Genomic DNA, 17,909 nt, shown 5'->3' on the forward strand with positions numbered 1-17,909 from the left:
CCTAGCCAAGGAAATGTGAGCTCCAATGCAAGCCCCCAGGTTCAGCGAGAGACCCTGCCCCAAAGGAGTAAAAAGTGAATGATAGAGGAGGCCACCCAACACCCTCTCCTCAACTCTGCTCTTACACACACATGTGCACGCACACACACACACACACATGCACACACAAAAATAAAATAAAAATGAAGAAGAGGCTTTCTTTCTCCACATGAAGAAATAGATTTTTCAAGGTGACTTCTTAGGTAAGTACAGAAATCTGTATAAAATCATGCTTTTTAACTTTCCACCTGAGTTTAAAAAACAGTTGCTATCAGCCTGTGAGGAGATGGTGCAGTAGTTCTCTTGCAGGGAACCAAGTTCAATTCCCAACAACCACACAAGGCAGCTCAGCTGCCTGTAATTTTAGCTCCAGCAGGATCTGACACATTCTTGTGGCCTCCATGGATACCTACATTCATGTACACACACACACACACACACACACACACACACAAAAGCCAAATAGATACACATGCATACATGTAATTAAAAACAGAAACAAAACAAGACAGTTATATAAAGCAATAATTGAAAACTTGTGGTGGGGTTTATAGCAACTCCAGAAAGAATTCATATGAAAAATAATAGCCCAAGGAGAGGAGTATATGACAGAACTGTGTGGCAGTGGGGTTTTCCTGTACTATTGGTATTAAGTTGGTATTAATCTGACCTAGGTTCCTTTTAAGCAAAGAAATGCTTATTGTAAGAAAATAACTAAAAAAAGTAGTAAGACAAACAATGCAGGATGGTAAAGGCGCACACATCAAGGGAGACAGCAGAAGAGAAATAGACTCCAGACCAGACAGATCGAAGGTACAGTGACAAAGAGTTTCACAAAAATAAACATCTGAGCTGAGCTCAGTGCCTCTTAGGAAGCAGAAGCAGATGGATCTCGGTGATTTTGAGGCTATCCTGGTTTACAGAGTGGGTTATAGGACAGCCAGAGCTACATAGTGAGATCCTGTCTTGGAAAAAAAAAGTTTGTTACGTGACAAAGGATGTTGTTACCAAGAAAGGGAAAAAACAAAACAGCACACGCACACGCACACGCACACACACACACGCACATGCACACACGCACACACACACACACACATGGGGGGAGAGAGAGAGAGAGAGAGAGAGAACCCATTCATAGGGCAAAAGAAAATATTTACAAATCCATATCTGATAAGAATTGAGTGTCTGGAATTGACAAAGGACTTTGACTCTACAAAAATCAAGATAACCAATTTTTTAAATGGACAAATGATTCGAATAAGCATTTTCACAAAGAATAATAAACAGATGCACAGCAAACACTTGAAAAGATGCTTAATGTCATTGTCCATTAGCAAGTGCAAAATCCAAACCATACTGGGGTGCTTTTCACACACCTGCCTAGAAAGCAAAGAGAGAGAGAGGCAAGCGATGGAGCTTGAGAAAGGGCGCGGAGAAGTGAGATCTCTCCATTACACTGATGGCAGGATTCCTAGAAGATACGACTGCCGGTGGCGATTCCTCAAAAGATTAAACACAGAGTTACTGTCTGAGTCCCCTGCTCCACTCTCAGCACCCAAGAGAACTGAAGATGTGTGTTCACGTCAAAGCATATGCCTGAAATTTTATATCGATGTAGTAATAACAGCTGCCCAAGGGAAACGGTCTACACACACGTAGTCTGATGAATAGATTTATAAAAGGAGAGCGTGGATTTTGCAAAGGAAGTGTGCCTGCACACAGTGGGATAGTATTTGGCCAGAAAGAGAGTAGAAGTGGTGATAACTGCTACCGGGTGCACCTTGAGCAGGTGTCAGGTGAAAGAGATCAGATACAAGAGGCCACATGCTGCCCACATCTACTTATATAAAATATTGGCATTATGGCAAATCCATAGACACAGCGAAGAGACTGTGGTTTCTGAGGGCCTGGATATAGAGCAGGTAAAAAGAGAAGTATAAAACGGTCACCAATGGGTCCAGCCTTTCCTTGTGGAGTGATAAAAATATTCTAAAATAAGATAGTGGTGTTGATGACGATTGCAAAATGTGTGAATGTTCTAAAAATCATTGAATGGCAAATTTAACTGGGTAAATTGTATGACACCCAAATAGAATCTCAATAAAACTAGTCTTAAAGGCCATCAATATAAGTGCAAACACGCATGCTCTCCGTAGCAGTGGATTGGAAGTGTTTGAAGTTGAGCATCAACGAGACACTTACGTAATCCACCGCCAGCTCCTCCTCTCCGTCCTCTCCCCTTAGTTTCCGCACGACCTTCTGGACAAAATCCTCAAACTTGGTGGCCATGTAGACATCTTCGTTCTGCAGTTGAAGGCCACCACACTTCTGCCTGATCTCTTCCACCAGCCTTAAAGTGAGAACCAGCTCACGTTAGAGTCTCATGGGCTGTTTGCTAGCATTGGTCAAGAGATTTGGGAGTGAGTCCTGTTTGCATCATCCGAGATTGTTCACGTGGCAGCCACAGAAGATAAGATGCGGGGCATCCTGGAGAGACACACTGTCTGCTCTCACAGAGGACCTGGGTTCAGTGCCCATCACCCTCATAGGGCAGCTCACAGCCGCCTGTAACTCAGTCCCTTCTGGCCTCCGTGGGCTGCTTGCATGTGATTCATGCAAGACAAGCATGCACACACAGAGACATAAGATAAAAAATTTAAAATATGATGGGGCATGAGAAAATTACAAATCAGTCCGGAGAACAGTTCTGTTGCTTTTTAAGTTTACCCGCAACTATAAATAAGGAAGTTAAGGGAAAGATGTTTTAGCCTCAGTGGATAGTTAGGAGCACATAAGTCTGAATCTTTCAAATGAACTCAGAAAATGAGAAAAAAAAAGGCAACTTTCTAATTGGAAAGATGGTGAGACCTGAATGCAATAGAGAATATTGTCTGTAGTCTATCTACAAGAGTAATTTGTTTGTCTTACATGTTTAACTTAAGTACTAGATAGCACCCCTAGAAGGCCAATGTCATTCACAAGTCCTTCTAAGTCCCTTCCGCTTCTCCATGTAACTGCTGCTGTCCATCAGTCTTTCTTAAGTGCGAAAAGTCCACCAGGTCCAGTGTGGAAAGATGGCCACTTACAGTCCTCTAGTAATTCATTCTCTGAAGACGCTGATGCACCTTGTAAATCATTAATCACAACAGCACTAACAAGAGAAAGTGGATAAAGGCTCTTACCAATAAACCAAGAGTTTGACCCCCAAAACCCAAATGGTAGAAGGCAAGAACGGACTCCCACAGGTTTTTTCCGACTTCCACCTGGCGTGTGGTTGCCCAGGCACACCAACAGAAATGCATACATGATTTTTATGAAGATAATAATGAATGATCAGGTTAACTCAGACCCAGAGGAAATGAGTGGTTCCTGTAGGCATCTTGTCAGCCGTAGATAACAATAACTACAGTATACTCTTGGAGTCCTTACCAAGCTAAGCAGAATTTTCTCGAAACTTGTGGATTATTGCTAAGAAATTATAGTTTAGAGGCCCACACCTCTCGACCTTGATGATGTCACACGCTCTTGAAATGAATACTTTTAGTTACTCCGTGAATAAGAGAGAGGTGCCAGGGGAGTGGAGAGGGTGGGAAACGGTCATGTTGGGACACGGACAGGTAAGGTGTAAGAATTAGTGTCCTGGGGCTGCAGAGCGACTCAACAGTGAAGGGCACATCCTCCTGCAGAGGACCTGAGTTTATTTCCTGCATCATTTGAACAGTTCATAACTGCCCGTAACTCCAGCTTCAGGGGACCAATGCCTTCTTCTGGGCTCTCTGGGTACCTGCACACACTGACACTGTGACATTGGCATTCTCTCTCTCTCTCTCTGTCTCTGTCTCTCTGTCTCTCTGTCTCTGTCTCTCTGTCTCTGTCTCTCTCTCTCACACACACACGTTCACATACACCTACGCATAAACAATATATATATGCATATATATATATATATATATTTAAAAATAGCAAACAATTCGAATCATTAAGGAAACATGAAGACAGTCTGGTTAGCAACCAATAAATAAACATACCTGTGAGTGTGACCATGGAAACAGCAACAAAAACCACAAAGAAGAGGGAAGTGTGATAGACACGTTCCCAGGGAAATGTATGTGTGTGTACGCATGAGGTAGTGCCTTTACCTCACAACATCCATTGAGCTAGCTCCAGATTTAAAGAAGTCTGTGGAGTCTTCGATCACAGGGACGTTGCTTAAAATCCGAGCCCAGATAACCTGCACAGAGAGGGCCGCTTTCATGAAGAAGGACCGTGTGGAATCCCGGGGCAGAGACCTCTTTGCCCTTAAGACGAAGATGCAACATGGAGGTATTGTTTGTCCCAGATGGCCAGTAAACATGACAGGATGGGAGCATTCCACCCCATCAGTCTCCTCCCATGAAAAACAATATGCAATTCTATGTGAGGTTTTGTCCTTCTCCTTAGCATCCCGTGACCTCCAGCCTGGGTTTCTGAATGGTTCTACCTTTGTCCTCCACGTCCCAGGAGAAAATGTCATGCTGCTACTGCACTAAGGATAATTACACCAGCTATAAACAGGTCTTTTTTCCCCCAGGTAAGAGTCGCATTATGGAAATAGCACGTTCACCTTGATGGTCTCTGCCACCTTCATCTCCTCGGCTGTGAGTTCTACCGCTGAGGTCTCACCCGACGAGAAGTACTGGGAGGCAGGGATCATCTTCCCGTCCTCAAACTGCAGATTTCTCACCACCAGCTATGAGACAGCAGGAGAACAAGCTGAGCATCCAGACCGTCTGAGAGCGTCTGTTGGGAGGCGGAGTCTAATGTGTAGATGGGTGTGGAGACCGGCTTGTTTGGGGACTGCAGACTTATGGTTGAACTACTGCCCTGTGTCTAAGAGGACTCGAATGACATCTTAATGGTGACAGGAAAAAAGGATAGAGTCAATTCTAGGCCGGATGCATCTCAAAATGGATGAACGGTGCCCCTATGGAAAACTCGCGTTGTGGTTACAGATGCCTGGACCGAAGCCTCCTAAAGGATGCTAGATGCCCCCGAGGACACTCCACCGCTGCCGGCACACAGTCACTGTGATGCACTGTGAACGCGTGTGCTGGGATCTGATGGAGACGGGTGCTATTGTGCCTACTTTGCTGTTGCAGCAGTGGAGGCTTAGTGAAATTCATTGTCTAGTCTCACCCAGGTAGTAAATAGCAGAACTGGTTTAAGATCTACCAGTGACCAGGTGGTGGCGCACGCCTTTAATCCTGGCATTCGGGGAAGCAGAGGCAGGTGAATCTCTGTGAATCTGAGGCCAGCCCGGTCTACAGAGCTAGTTCTAGGACAGCCAGTGCCTCAGGAAGAAACCCTGTCTTGAAAGACAAAAGCAAAACAAAACAAAAACCAAACAAACAAATAAAAAAAAGACCCAGCAGCAGCTGGCACCAAAATGTTGTAACATAACAATTTGTTTATCCTTAATAGTAATTAAGGATATTTATCCTTAAGCAGGTTCAGATCTGTAAACTACCCAGAGATAGCCACATGGGTGGGGCTGGCCTGGGGAGGTGATAGCAGTGGACAAAGGAAGAGGCCACTTGAGTTTCACTGGATTGTCTCAATCTCTGGCAGGGGAAGGCAAATAATGGATCTCCCATTGCTTTATAGATAGGGAAACTGAGACCCAGCAGGGGAAACCATCCTTCCCAAACCAGCAGGTGGAAGGGCAGAGGTCCCTATCTTCCTCTTCTGACTCAGTTCCCAAGTCTCACTGTGAAGGTCCATGAGGTCTTCCTGAGGAACCTTGTCCTTGGGCATGCAAACGCCTCTCATCTCGGGAGGCGGGGCACATGCCCTGACCCTCCCGCCTCCCAGTGAAAGCCGGAGGAGCTATCCCCTGCGAGCTGCGGTTATAGGAGGAAGACAGAAAAAGTGACTTTATACACTCACTGCTTTTCCATCGTTACCAAAAAGAACAAGTCCATTTTTGGTAACAAGGCCGGGCTTCTTGGAGCCTCTAATGTCCAGTGGCTCTCCAGCAGGAACAGTGCTAGTCAATAACGACGAACCGTAAAAGGTCACCATCTAAGGAAGACATCAAACCCTGTAAAGTCGGGAGGTAAAGCCACTGCCCGGGGTGTGTGTGCGTGTGTGCGTGTGTGCGTGTGTGTGTGTGTGTGTGTGTGTGTGCGTGCACGCAATCGTCATCCCATGTGCAAACACTGAAGTTCAGATTTGTGTGGTAACTTTGAGGGACGGTTTTGTCGTGTGTGTTTATTTGGTGAGACTGAACCAAGCATTAGTAGAAAGGGAACAAATGAGAATCTCTGCAAAGGTGTGATCAAAGTCTCAGAGATGCCTGGAGAGAGGCTCGGGGGTCAAGAGTGCCTGTCGCTCTTGCAGAGGACCCAGGTTTGATCCTTAGCACCCACGTGACCCCTTAACACTGCTGTAACTCCAGTTCTAGGGCATCCGATGCCTTCTGGCTCTGAGGTCTGCTACACGCAAGTGGTACACACACACACTCAGGCATGCACATACCTACACGTAAAATAAATAAATTTTTTTTGAGTCTTAAAGATGGGGGCTAGGGAAATTCTCAGCTGCTCAAGTGTGATGTGGGATTCCCCTCTGTATGCTGTGAATGTGTTTTATTACCCTTGGTTCATAAAGAAGCTGCTTTGGCCTATGGCGGGGCAGAATAAAGCCAGGTGGGAAATCCAAAGAGAGAGAGAAAGAGTAGGTGGAGTTAGGGAGACGCTGTGTAGCTGCCCAAGAACCAAGGGGATAACAAACCAAAAGCCTTGCAGTAAAATATGAAATAATAGAAATGGGTTAATTTAAGATGTAAGAGCTAGCTAGGAATACACCTAAGCTATTGGCCACTGTTGTAATTAATATAGTTTCTGTGTGGTTATTTGGTTCTGTGCGGCCGGAAAATGTAAAAGCAGTCTCTGTTTATACAAGTGCTTGCTGCGTAAGCTTGAGGACCTGAGTTTGAACCCAGGTAAAAAGCAGGGTGTGATGGCGCTGGCCTGCAATCCCGGTGCTGGGGAGGCAGAGACTGGAGGGTCCAAGGGGCTCAGTGACCAGCCGATCTAGCCCATTGGTGAATTCTAGGCTCAGTGAGAAAATATCTCAAAACCAAAGCAGAAGAGGAAATCAACACCAATCTCTGCCCTCCAGACACATTTGTGCACATGTATGCACATGCTCTCACACATATATGGCCTCACACTCTATACTCCCTCACACATGCACACACACACACACACACAAGAGCACATATTACACATACAAAGAAAAGGTTCAAAAAGTTGCACATCCAGGTGATATGAGTGTGTCATTCAAACTGACTGAGATTAAAAGAGAAAAAGTGAGCCTTTTCACCATAAGTGTGTGTGTGTGTGTGTGTGTGTGTGTGTGTGTGTGTGTGGCATGTGCATGTGTGTGCATGCGTGCATGTGGTGTGGGCCCAGGGGGTGGCTTGTAGTGCTGGAGACTGTCCTGTTTCTTTTTTGTTTGTTTGTTTATTAACTTGGCACAAGCTAGAGTTATCTGAGAAGAGGAACCTCAAGTGAGAAAATGCCTCCATCAGATTGGCCTACAGGTATGTCTGTGGGGCATTTTTTATTATCAATTTTTAATTGTTTTTATTGAGCTATTTATTTTTCTCTGCTCCCCTCCCTTTCTATCCTCTTCCAGGGTCGTGGGGGCATTTTCTTAATTGATGATTGACATGGGAGGGCCCACGCCACCCCTGGTCAGTTGGTCCTGGGTTGTATAAAAAAGCAAGCTGAGTAATCCATGAGGAGTAAGCCAGTCAGCAGCACCCCTCCATGGCCTCTGCGTCAGCTCCTGCCTCCAGGTTCCTGCCCTGGCTTCCCTCAGTGATGGATTGTTACCTGGAAGTGGAAGATGAAATAAACCTTTTCCTCTCCAGGTTCCTTTTGCTCGATGTTTTATCACAGCAAGAGGAACCCTAACTAATACAGGGCTGAACTCAAGGGCTTCGTATGTGTTAGGCAGTCACTCTATGTCGGAGCTCCCAGGAACATGGGGACTCTTCCAGTGCAGGGTGATGAGGGGTGAGCCACGCAGGCTGTTCTGGGGATCAATTCAAGAAAACAAGACTACAAAAGGATGGTGACCAAGAGCAAAGGACGTCGATTTTTTTTTAAAAAAAAAATTATCATTCTATAAATTTTGTTATTTATTAAGCTGTAATGATTAATATGTATTGAGTATTTCCTGCATATCAGGAAATGGGCATGTATTTCACGATTGGGCATGTATTAACTCACTTAACCTTCTTTTCTTTCCTCCCTCCTTCCTTCCTTCTTTCCTTCCTTTCCAGACAGGGTCTCTCCGTGTAGATATGGCTGGCCTGGAACTTGCTATGTAGACCAGGCTGACCTCAAACTCCCAGAAGTCTGCCTGCCTCTGCCTTCCCACAGCTGCATTTAAAGGAGGATCACAAATTTGAAGCCAGCACAGGCAACTTAGAAAGATGGGCCCAAAAGTGTAGCTCAGTGTCACGGTGCAAGACTTGGGTTTAAATGCCAGTAGTACACACACACGTGCACACACACACATGAGGGAGAGAGAGAGAGAGAGAGAGAGAGAGAGAGAGAGAGAGAGAGAGAGAGAGAGCTTGTATGGGGGAAATGGTATCCCGTGAAAGCATACCTGTCCATTTATCTCTGTCCAGGCTCCAGGGACCTTATCATGACCTCGGATCCAGTTATGCAAAACTTCAGCAGGCTGGTCCCAAGAAATCTAGGTGAGCACAAATAAAGACTGTAAGGCCTAACCTTTCTTTCCATCGGGGACAGGCGTGGGGACACATAGGGCCAGCTGGTTGGAGGCCAGGAAATGGTATACTGGGAACTTCTCAAAGGCGGAAGGCTGTGACCTGGCTGTGTGTTATTTACGTAGGTACCTCGGCATTTTCCTTCCTCTGGATCCCTTCGTATGTCGCCCCCTCTTCCGGCTGGGGAACGCGAGGAGCTTTTCCGTCAGCTATGAGTTGGACAGCTTCAACCTAAAGCCGAAACCATCGCTGGTGTTAGAGCCCCGTGACCCACAAAGGCATGGAAGTCTGTGCCCAGCAGATTGCCTGCCTAGAACTGCTCCGAAGTCAGCCAGGCTGTGATGACAGCCGCCATCCGTGACACACACATGGATACTTATGTAAGTTACCCCCTGGAGACTTCACAGGTATCTGACAGGTGTGTACCACGTTCCTGGTTTGCAGGTGAGGAAGCTGTGGAGTTTCAGGAGGAGCCAGAGAACTAACTCTAGGTCCAGCCACATTTGGCCAAGGATAGCTATGGATGCCACCAAACATGACTTCACACATAGACTAGCTTAAAGCACCAAAAGTCTTGGAGCTTTTTGTGTGTTCGTTCATTTGTTTTTGAGAAATGTTTTTCTGTGTTGTTCTGGCTGTCCTGGAACCCCCTCTGTAGCCAGGTTGGCCTTGATCTCAGAGATCCTCCTGCCTCTGCCTCCCAGGTGCTGGCATTAAAGGCATGCACCACTTTATCCGGCTGATTTCTTTTTTCTTTTTTGATAATACAACTGCACATCTTTTGAGTGTGAACTTTGTAGAGCTCAGTGTCATTTCACAACAGCGAAAGGTTCGACATGCCTGGAAGGATTTACACCTAAGCATGCCCACTCCCAAGATCAAGCCTGGACTCAAGCATGAACTCTTGTTGGGGCTGGAGGTGGAGCTCAGGGGCAAAGCTCATGCTTAGCATCTGCAAGGCCTCAAGTTCAACCCAGAAAGACAGTAGGGCGAGGGAGGGAGGAAATGGGCTGTTGTGTTGTCATGGTGATGCTAGCCACCCGTGACTTCACTTCTTTGGGGTGTATCTACATTCGCTGACTTCACTTCTTTGAGGAGTGCTTGCATTCTCTTTCCTGCCATATTCACTGGGACGTTCCCGTGTGCCTGTGTGCTGTCTGGATTATCATGATCTGTTTTGAGCGCCTGCCGTGCGCTAGGTTCTTTACACGAATGATGCCGTTTAACTTCGAGAATACTCCTCCAAGCCAGACAGTGTTTTCCACAATCTACACAGGAAGGAACCAAGGCCAGAGAGGCTGAGGAGCTGGCTGTCCGTCCAAAGCATCATGTGTAAGGAATTGCAGGTGGGTCTCTGTAACACCAAGGACCCTCTGAATTGATCATTAAGTGACATAAGCAAAGGTCTCAATTTTCCCTCAAGTCAATGGTGACTTAATAGAACCTGGCTGCTTTCTCTACCAAATTCTGGTTGGTGGGGGGAGAGCACAACCAAATGGCATAGAAATGACTTGCTGAATCTCTGGATTTTTTTATGGACAAAATATTTTACTTCATGGGACGTATGTGTGCTCGGTGTTTTCTCCCCCCGCCGAACACATAATGCATCCGCATTATGTCTTGCAGTAACAGCTGGTACAGCAGGCAACCCCCCACGGCTGCTGTTCATGCATCCGCATTATGTATTGCAGTAATCTGAATGATTAAGTCAATCATCATATTTCATGTGTTATGCAGACTAAGTATAAATACCTTTAAAGGAAGTCTGTTACATAGGGTAAAAATAAAGATTCTGTATACTTCCTTATAGCCGGCCGTTATCCACGGGGTTTAGCCAAAGGATGGGACAGTTTGGCTGCCGTCCGTCCCCTTTCTTTCTTGTCACCATCACAGAGTGAGTTTCAAGCTCACACTGACACTACAGGCGTGAGCCACCGAGGGTCACAAGCGTGTGCCCGCATGCCTGGCTTAGCAATCTCTCGACGAAAGAAAATCAGCCCTCCAGCCTTAGAGGTTTGCTCCGTTGGTGTTGGTGGTGTAAATATACTGACCATGGCCTTGACTCCCTCGGGAAAGAGGAACCGGTTATAAAGGGCGTCCACTGTGTCATTGGGTTTGACGTCGCATGCTCTCTGAAGAAGGATAGGTCCTGTATCTAAACCATCATCTGCCCAGAAAACAGAAAACCCAGCTTGCTTATCTCCCGAGATCAGAGTCCTGCGGAAAGAAGAGGTTTCAACTTAAAATGGTGGTTGCTTGTGTCAAGTCAGAATTCGAGAATTCGTCACGTTAAAGGAAAGGGGAATTACAATGAATAAAGCAGGTAGTGAGTGAGTGGCCCCAGAAGTTGAAAACAGAGCTCACAGCAGGCAACCCCCCATGCATCCGCATTGTGTATTACAGCAACGGCTGGTGGTGTCTCTTAAAAGGCATCAGAATCTGGCCTTACTGCCACCCCCTGACAGTTTTCCTTTTCTTTGGGGCTGAGTAATTTTCATCCCTGCATGTCCTTCCTACATCCTGCTTGGTCATGTGTTAGAACAGAGTGGAGATTAAAACAGAGGGCACCCAGCACAACGTGAAAACGAAAACCGGTGGTTGATTTAGGCTGCATCATAGAGTAACATGTCACTTAAGGTTAGAATTAGCTCTAGGCTGGCTGCATAAACTGCAGTAAAAGTCAGTCGATAAAATCAGTTGTTCATACTGCGTGCTGTATACAGCCTAGACTGAGAGAAACACTTAGCTCTATAGGGGCTTATAATGCAAACCATACACGGGATATGTGGGAAATACCTATATGCTGATCTCAGAGCACAGATATATATAGAGAGAAGTTATAAAATGGCTGTTTAGCAATGCCCTAAATCGTCTTTTTAGATTTAATTTAATTTTTATGCATGTCTCTGAGTGCATGCCATGTCTGTGCAGATGACCACAGAGGCCAGAAGAGGACATCAGGTCCCCTGGGATTGAAGCCACAGGCTGCTGAGAGCTACCTGATGTGGGTGCCGGAACCAAACTCTGGTCATCTGTAACAGTAGCAAGTGTTCTTAACTTCTGAGCCGTCTCCCCAGCCTCAGCTCCCTCCATGAATCATTTATATTTCTCTGAGTAATCAAGCAAGCAAGCAAGCAAGCGCTAAATGTTTTCAGAAATACTGAGGAATTAGCATTACACTGCCAGGAGCCTTGAAAATACTCATATACTCTGACCCAATGATTCTGCATGTAGAAATAATTCAAAATGAAAAAAAAATGATTCATATACAAAGGTATCTACTATTAGTATTTATAAGACCAAAAGAAAATGAATTCCTGGAATCAACTTTTAAACACCAAGTATTTTCTTTTCTTTTCTTTTTTTTTTTTAGCCACTTAATCTACACGTAGATGTTTTTATATACTCGATAAGCTGATACCAAGCTTATCAGGAATGTGGCAGATAGGGGAATGAAGGTGGAATTGACTGAACTGGTGAGACCCAGTTCAGCCTTGGCATGGGGTGCCATGGTGTTAGGAGCTTAGGGAATGCCAGGAGCTGTGTTTGAGACAGACATGAGGATGTCGGACCGTCTCTTCAAGGAGCTTTAAGTCAAAGGAAAGGGGATGGATGATAAAGAAGGCAGATTAAAGTGACTCACATCTTCCTAAATGTACTTGAGATCCTTTGCATAAAAAGGAGAAAAATGTCCGAGAGCATCACACACTGTGAAGACTGTTAAAGTAGATGTCAAAAGTGCAAAGAAGTCCTGCCATAAGCCAGCATGATCAAACTGATCTCATTCATCTGGCCACAGAAGCATAGTGACCTGGTTACAGCCAGAATTAATAGCCAGAGGCCATCCTTGGGAAATCCACGTCATGTAGTGTTTCCAGACCTCAGAGGAGTGCGCACAATTCAAGCAATCTATTAGGACCCGACAAGCACACTAGGTGTGTGGGGGGGGGCGCACACATGCTATATGCACATGTTTCTGTAGATGTGTGCACATGGAGTACACACATATGCAAAGGCCGGAGAGTGATGTCAGGTATCTTCCACTCTGTGTATTGATCGGGGTCTCTCCCAGAACCTTGAGCCCATTGATTCAGCCAGGCTGAGTAGTCAATGAGCTCCAGAGAGCTGGGATTACAGAGCTTCCACTCCTGGCTTTATGTGGGTACGAGGGCTCTAGACTCAGGTCCTGGTCCATGCACAGTACCACTGTGGGATAATGCTCTAGGACACTATAAAGATTTGTCACTCGTATCAGTTTAATAAGATGCTGATTGGTCAGTGGCCAGGAGGAAGTATAGGTGGGGCGACCAGACTCCAAGAATTCTGGGAAGAGGAAAGGCAGAGATGTAATCACAAGTCAGATGCAGAGGAAGCAAGATGAGAATGCCTCACTGAGAAAAGGTACCAAGTCACATGGCTGAACATGGGTTAACTTAAGTCGTAAGAAGTAGTTAGTAATAAGCTTGGACAATAGGCTAAATAGTTTATAATTGATATAAGCCTCTGTGTGTTTATTTGGGACTGAATGACTCCGGGATGGATGGGACAGAAACGTTCGTCTACACAGCGCTTTGCTGACTAAGCCATCTCTCCAGCCCCAAGCACACCCAGTGTCTGCATCATGTAGGAAATAAATAACAAAACAAAATAGAAAAACACTCTGTCCACAGCCTGTGTCCACAGCCACCATCCCTGCTATTCCAAGTCTCACCAGTTGATGGCAGAAGCGCCTCTGTGCCTGGGAAGGAGGGAAGGGTGGTAGATGATGGAGCCGTGCTTTGGGCAGTCAATGACATCCATGGGGATGAACTGAGTGCAGAAGGGGAGCACGTTGAGCTCGGCGCCCACTGACTGGTAGGCTTCTGCCACCTCCTTGATGGTTTTACCCTTGACTCTCCATTTAGGGAACTTGAACACAGGGGTCCCATCTTTCTCTGCCGCCAAAGCTGAGCACAAAAAACAAAACAACAATTTTTTTTTTTTTTTTTTTTTTTTTTTACAGGTCATGGTCTTCTATTCCCACATGGTAACATCACAGTTTCACAAAACTTTGACAGGTTAGGCGTCACGGAGGGGAACTTGTACCGTGACTAGAGTTGGATGTTGTCGTTTGTATCAGGTTCATCAGTCTTTCTAGAGGGGCGTGCATCTATGTGTGGGCGTGCATCTATGTGTTGGCGTGCATCTACGTGTTGAAAGCATCATGAGTCCAGAAGCTGGTGAGTAGATCATATTTTCAGATATTGACTTTCATTACATTTTTATTCATTCATTCGGTGTGTGTATATGTTGTGTGTGTGTATGTGTACCTGTGTATGTATGTCAGCCTATATATATATATATCCGTCCTAGACCATTACCAGTAGCCACGGCAGGGTTTGCCAGTGTTCTTCTGTTTACTCTCCCTTCTCTGCTCAGTTATCACCGTCCTAATGGATGAAATGAGGTCTCCAGGACGAAACCTCATCTCTGAAGCCGTGTTAGGTCCTGATGGTATCTTACTTAACACTTTATGCACCTTCCCCCACAAGGTCTCACTGTAGCCTTGTGAGGCAGGGGCCACTGAATTGGTGGTTAGTAAGCTCACTGATCTGCACAAGCTTACAAGGCTGGTAAGTGATAGGATCCGCGCCAGTCCCTGATTTTAGAACGCCTACTGCTAAGCATGCGGTACCATCTCAAGGCCACATTGTATGTAAGTTGGGCTGGCTTCACCTCCTTTTTCTGAGTTACATCATGAGTTCAGATGGTCATGGCCAACAGACCAAGGTCCTGACCCTGGGTCTGGGTACCAAGGAAATGTCCCTTTCCCAGATCTATCTTGAAGAGTCTGATAATCATACTATTAATTCCAAAAATCCATCTACGGACTGCTAGTTGTCTGCCCTCATCCTTTGGCAGTGGAATCCCCTGGTGTGATGGCCAGACTTGCCACCTTGATACAGTCGAGAGTCACCTGGGAGGAGAGTCTCAACAAGAGACTGGGTCAGGCTGGTCTGTGGGCTGGTCTATGGCGGGGGGGGTGGTATCTTGATCACCTTGGTTGAAGTGCCAAGGCTCATCCAAGAGGGGCAGTGCCGTTCCCTACATAGGCAGAAGTTCTTGAGCTGTGTGAGGGTGAGGAAAGCCAGCTAAGCACTAGCAGGAGTGCATTCACTCATTACTCTCTGCTCATGAGTGAGTGGATGTGACCGGACGAGCTGCTTCAGCCCCTGCTGCCTTGACCTCCCCACAGGATTGGACTCTAACATGAAATTATGAGTCAAATGAATCCTTTCTCCTTTAAGTTGCTTCTGTCGAGGCCCATTCCAAACATCTATTCACTGCAGCAACAGGAAACCAAACTAAGACGCCTTACACAGCGAAATACGTAGCTGCCTGAAAGGCAGTCTCAATTCTCAGGCTCCTCTGCAAGTGAGCCGGCCTGTACCTCAGACCTGGCTGACTGGGTATGAACGGAAGTGATGTGTGCCATTTCTGGGCTGTGTCCTTAATAATGGGCTCCTCCTCTGCTTCCTCTCTTTCTCTTTTTGGTGTGTGGATATGTGATGTATATACATGTTAATACGAGTGTGTGAACATGTCCATGTGTGCACCTGTGTTTGTGTGTGGGGTGTGTGTGTGTGTGTGTGTGTGTGTGTGTGTAGGCCACAAGTCAATGTGAGAAATCTTCCTTAATCCTTCTTCATCTTATTTTCTGAGACAGGGTCTTTTTACTGAACCAGGAGCTTGCCAACTGGCTAGGTTATCTGACTAGTGATTCCCTTGTCTCCACCTTCACCCCACAATGCTGTTGAAACAGACAAGGCTGGGGCACCAAACTTGGTGTGAGTGCTGGGGATCGGAACTCAGGTCCTCAAGCTTGTGTGGGAAGCCTTTTACTGACGCCCTCTTTTCCCTATTTGCTTGCTCGAACACCGACTCGTTTGGGGCTGAGGCGGCTACCTGGGACCATGGCTATAAAAGTTTCGTCTTGATAATGTCCCAACAGCAGTAGGGGTCACATGTAACAAAAGCAGCTCTGGACACCCACCAGCCCTGAGAGTGTTTGACCCAGTGTTCCCAGGTGTGCTCACCTAGTGGGTCAGCCTTCCCATCCTTGTCCGGAACTGTGAACACCCCCACTACTCGGTGGCCCTCTCTCTGGAGGTGGCTGTAGACTTCCTTTCCGAAGAGGCTCTGGCCAATAAGCGCCAACTTCAGTTTGTTTTTGAAATAGACCTGTGAAAGAATGTAGCAATAGCGGCAGCTGACGTTGTGGACGGAAAACACTGGATGACAGATGAAGGAAAATGTCATAAGATGACTCAAGGGCTACCAGAAGTTCCAAGATCTCCAACACAAAACGATTAGTCTGTTTGCTATGGTGTCTAGAGGGTTGATAGTACAAGACCAGCCTGGGCAACTTAGTGACTTGCAGTCCAGCTGGCCACTTGGGGTAATAATGCTCCCGAAAACTAGACTCTAACAAAAAGCACAGTTTCAGTCAAGTTGTTGCTCAGGGGAGTTCAAGAAACTCCCCAAAACAACACTGTTACTGTTGCCCTTGATTGCCTCTCAGAGGCTGAAGGCAAGACTTTTTTGCCGAAAATGCCATGTACTTCAGACATAGGATTCAGAAAAATCAAGCTGGATTTGATTAGAATGCCTCTTGATACAGAATACCTTTTTGTATGCTGTGAATATGTGTTGCTTTTATTGACTGAAGAATAAAGCTACTCCGGACTATGGCAGGGCTGAATATGGCTAGGTGGGAAAGACAAATCGAATGCAGGGAGAAAGAAGGTAGAGTCAAGAGAGCCGCTAGCAGCCACTGGAGGATTAAGATGCCACAGCATTACCGGCAAGTCACAGGGCACATGGAGATACACAGATTATTAGAAATGGGTTCATTTAAATATGTAGAGCTAGCCAGTAAGAAGCCTAAGCCATCGGCTAAACACTTTGTAATTAATATTAAGCCTCAGAGGGGTTATTTGGGAACTGGAGGGCGGGAGAGAAACCTCCAGGTACAGCCTCTTCCCTGAGGACTAACTTTCCTAGAAAGTGCATTGCCAGCCTCCACGGGAGAAAATCAACAATAGCTGTGATATTTGCATACCACAACGATCATTATGTCAGGACATCCCGAAAGGTGCAGTGGTGGTGCTCACATCTTGGTGCAACCAACGGCTTGATTGGGCTTAAGGACTTAAGACCCTCTAAGTAGGAGGGGATTTATGGCTGGTAATATAAACCTAGCCGACTCCCCATGGCTAGTGAGGTGGTCTACCTTAGAAGACAATACAGTACTGCCTCTTTACTAAACTAGTCTGAGTCCCAGCTGCATCCTAAATACTCATCCTTGTATCCACAGTTGAGTGTAGCTCTCTCCCCTCATCAAAGGCGCTTTTTATTCGTAGTAGATGGGATAACTATAGAAAGCCACGTGATTGGCTAAAATGCAGAACTGGTCATGAGATGCTTAGCCCCAACTATAATACAATGCCTGCACTTCAAATCCCAAGTGACCAGACCTAAGCATGTATGCTAAATGGACTCAGAAAGTTTTCACACACACACACACACACACACACACACACACACACACACACACACGTATGGACTCAGAAGCTTTTACACACACACACATGTATGGACTCAGAAGATTTTACACACACACGTATGGACTCGGAAGGTTTTACACACACACACACACATACACATGTATGTAACAATAATAGTTGAAGTGGCACATGGGAAGAGAGAAGGAGGGGGAGAAAGGTTATAAACACAGGTACTCATGTATGAAGTGTTCAAAAATTTAATACTGAAAAAGCTTGATGGGGGCATACATGTGTAATTTCAGTGCTAAGGAAACAGAGGCAGGGGGATTACTAGAACTTGCTAGTCCACCAGTCCAGCTGAATAGGTAAGCTCCAGGCCATGAGAGACCCTGTCTCAAAAACAAGGTAGATGGGCGCTGGAGAGCTGGCTTGGTCGTTCAGAGCACTTGCTGCCCATCCAGGGGACCCGTATTCCGTTCCCTGCTCCCGTGTTAGGTGGCTCAGGACCACCTGCAACTCCAGCTCCAAGGGATCCA

General features: G+C 46.1%; 1 protein-coding gene across 1 annotated transcript in view; it reads right to left on the reverse strand.

Annotated features, from left to right (window-relative positions):
• The window catches only part of Aldh1l2 (aldehyde dehydrogenase 1 family member L2), a 46,781-nt gene that overhangs the window by 22,677 nt on the left and 6,195 nt on the right, over nt 1–17,909 (reverse strand). Inside the window, exons 2-10 of the mRNA XM_087902164.1 lie at nt 15,904–16,048; nt 13,539–13,773; nt 10,879–11,044; nt 8,957–9,058; nt 8,704–8,793; nt 5,965–6,099; nt 4,643–4,768; nt 4,179–4,270; nt 2,242–2,389 (exon numbers count right to left, since the gene is read on the reverse strand). Coding sequence (XP_087758290.1) covers nt 2,242–2,389; nt 4,179–4,270; nt 4,643–4,768; nt 5,965–6,099; nt 8,704–8,793; nt 8,957–9,058; nt 10,879–11,044; nt 13,539–13,773; nt 15,904–16,048 — 1,239 coding nt within the window. The remainder of the gene's footprint in view (nt 1–2,241; nt 2,390–4,178; nt 4,271–4,642; nt 4,769–5,964; nt 6,100–8,703; nt 8,794–8,956; nt 9,059–10,878; nt 11,045–13,538; nt 13,774–15,903; nt 16,049–17,909) is intronic.

The sequence above is a fragment of the Myodes glareolus genome, chromosome 26 (genome assembly GCF_982192425.1).
Source record: "Myodes glareolus chromosome 26, mMyoGla1.1, whole genome shotgun sequence".
Taxonomy (NCBI): domain Eukaryota; kingdom Metazoa; phylum Chordata; class Mammalia; order Rodentia; family Cricetidae; genus Myodes; species Myodes glareolus.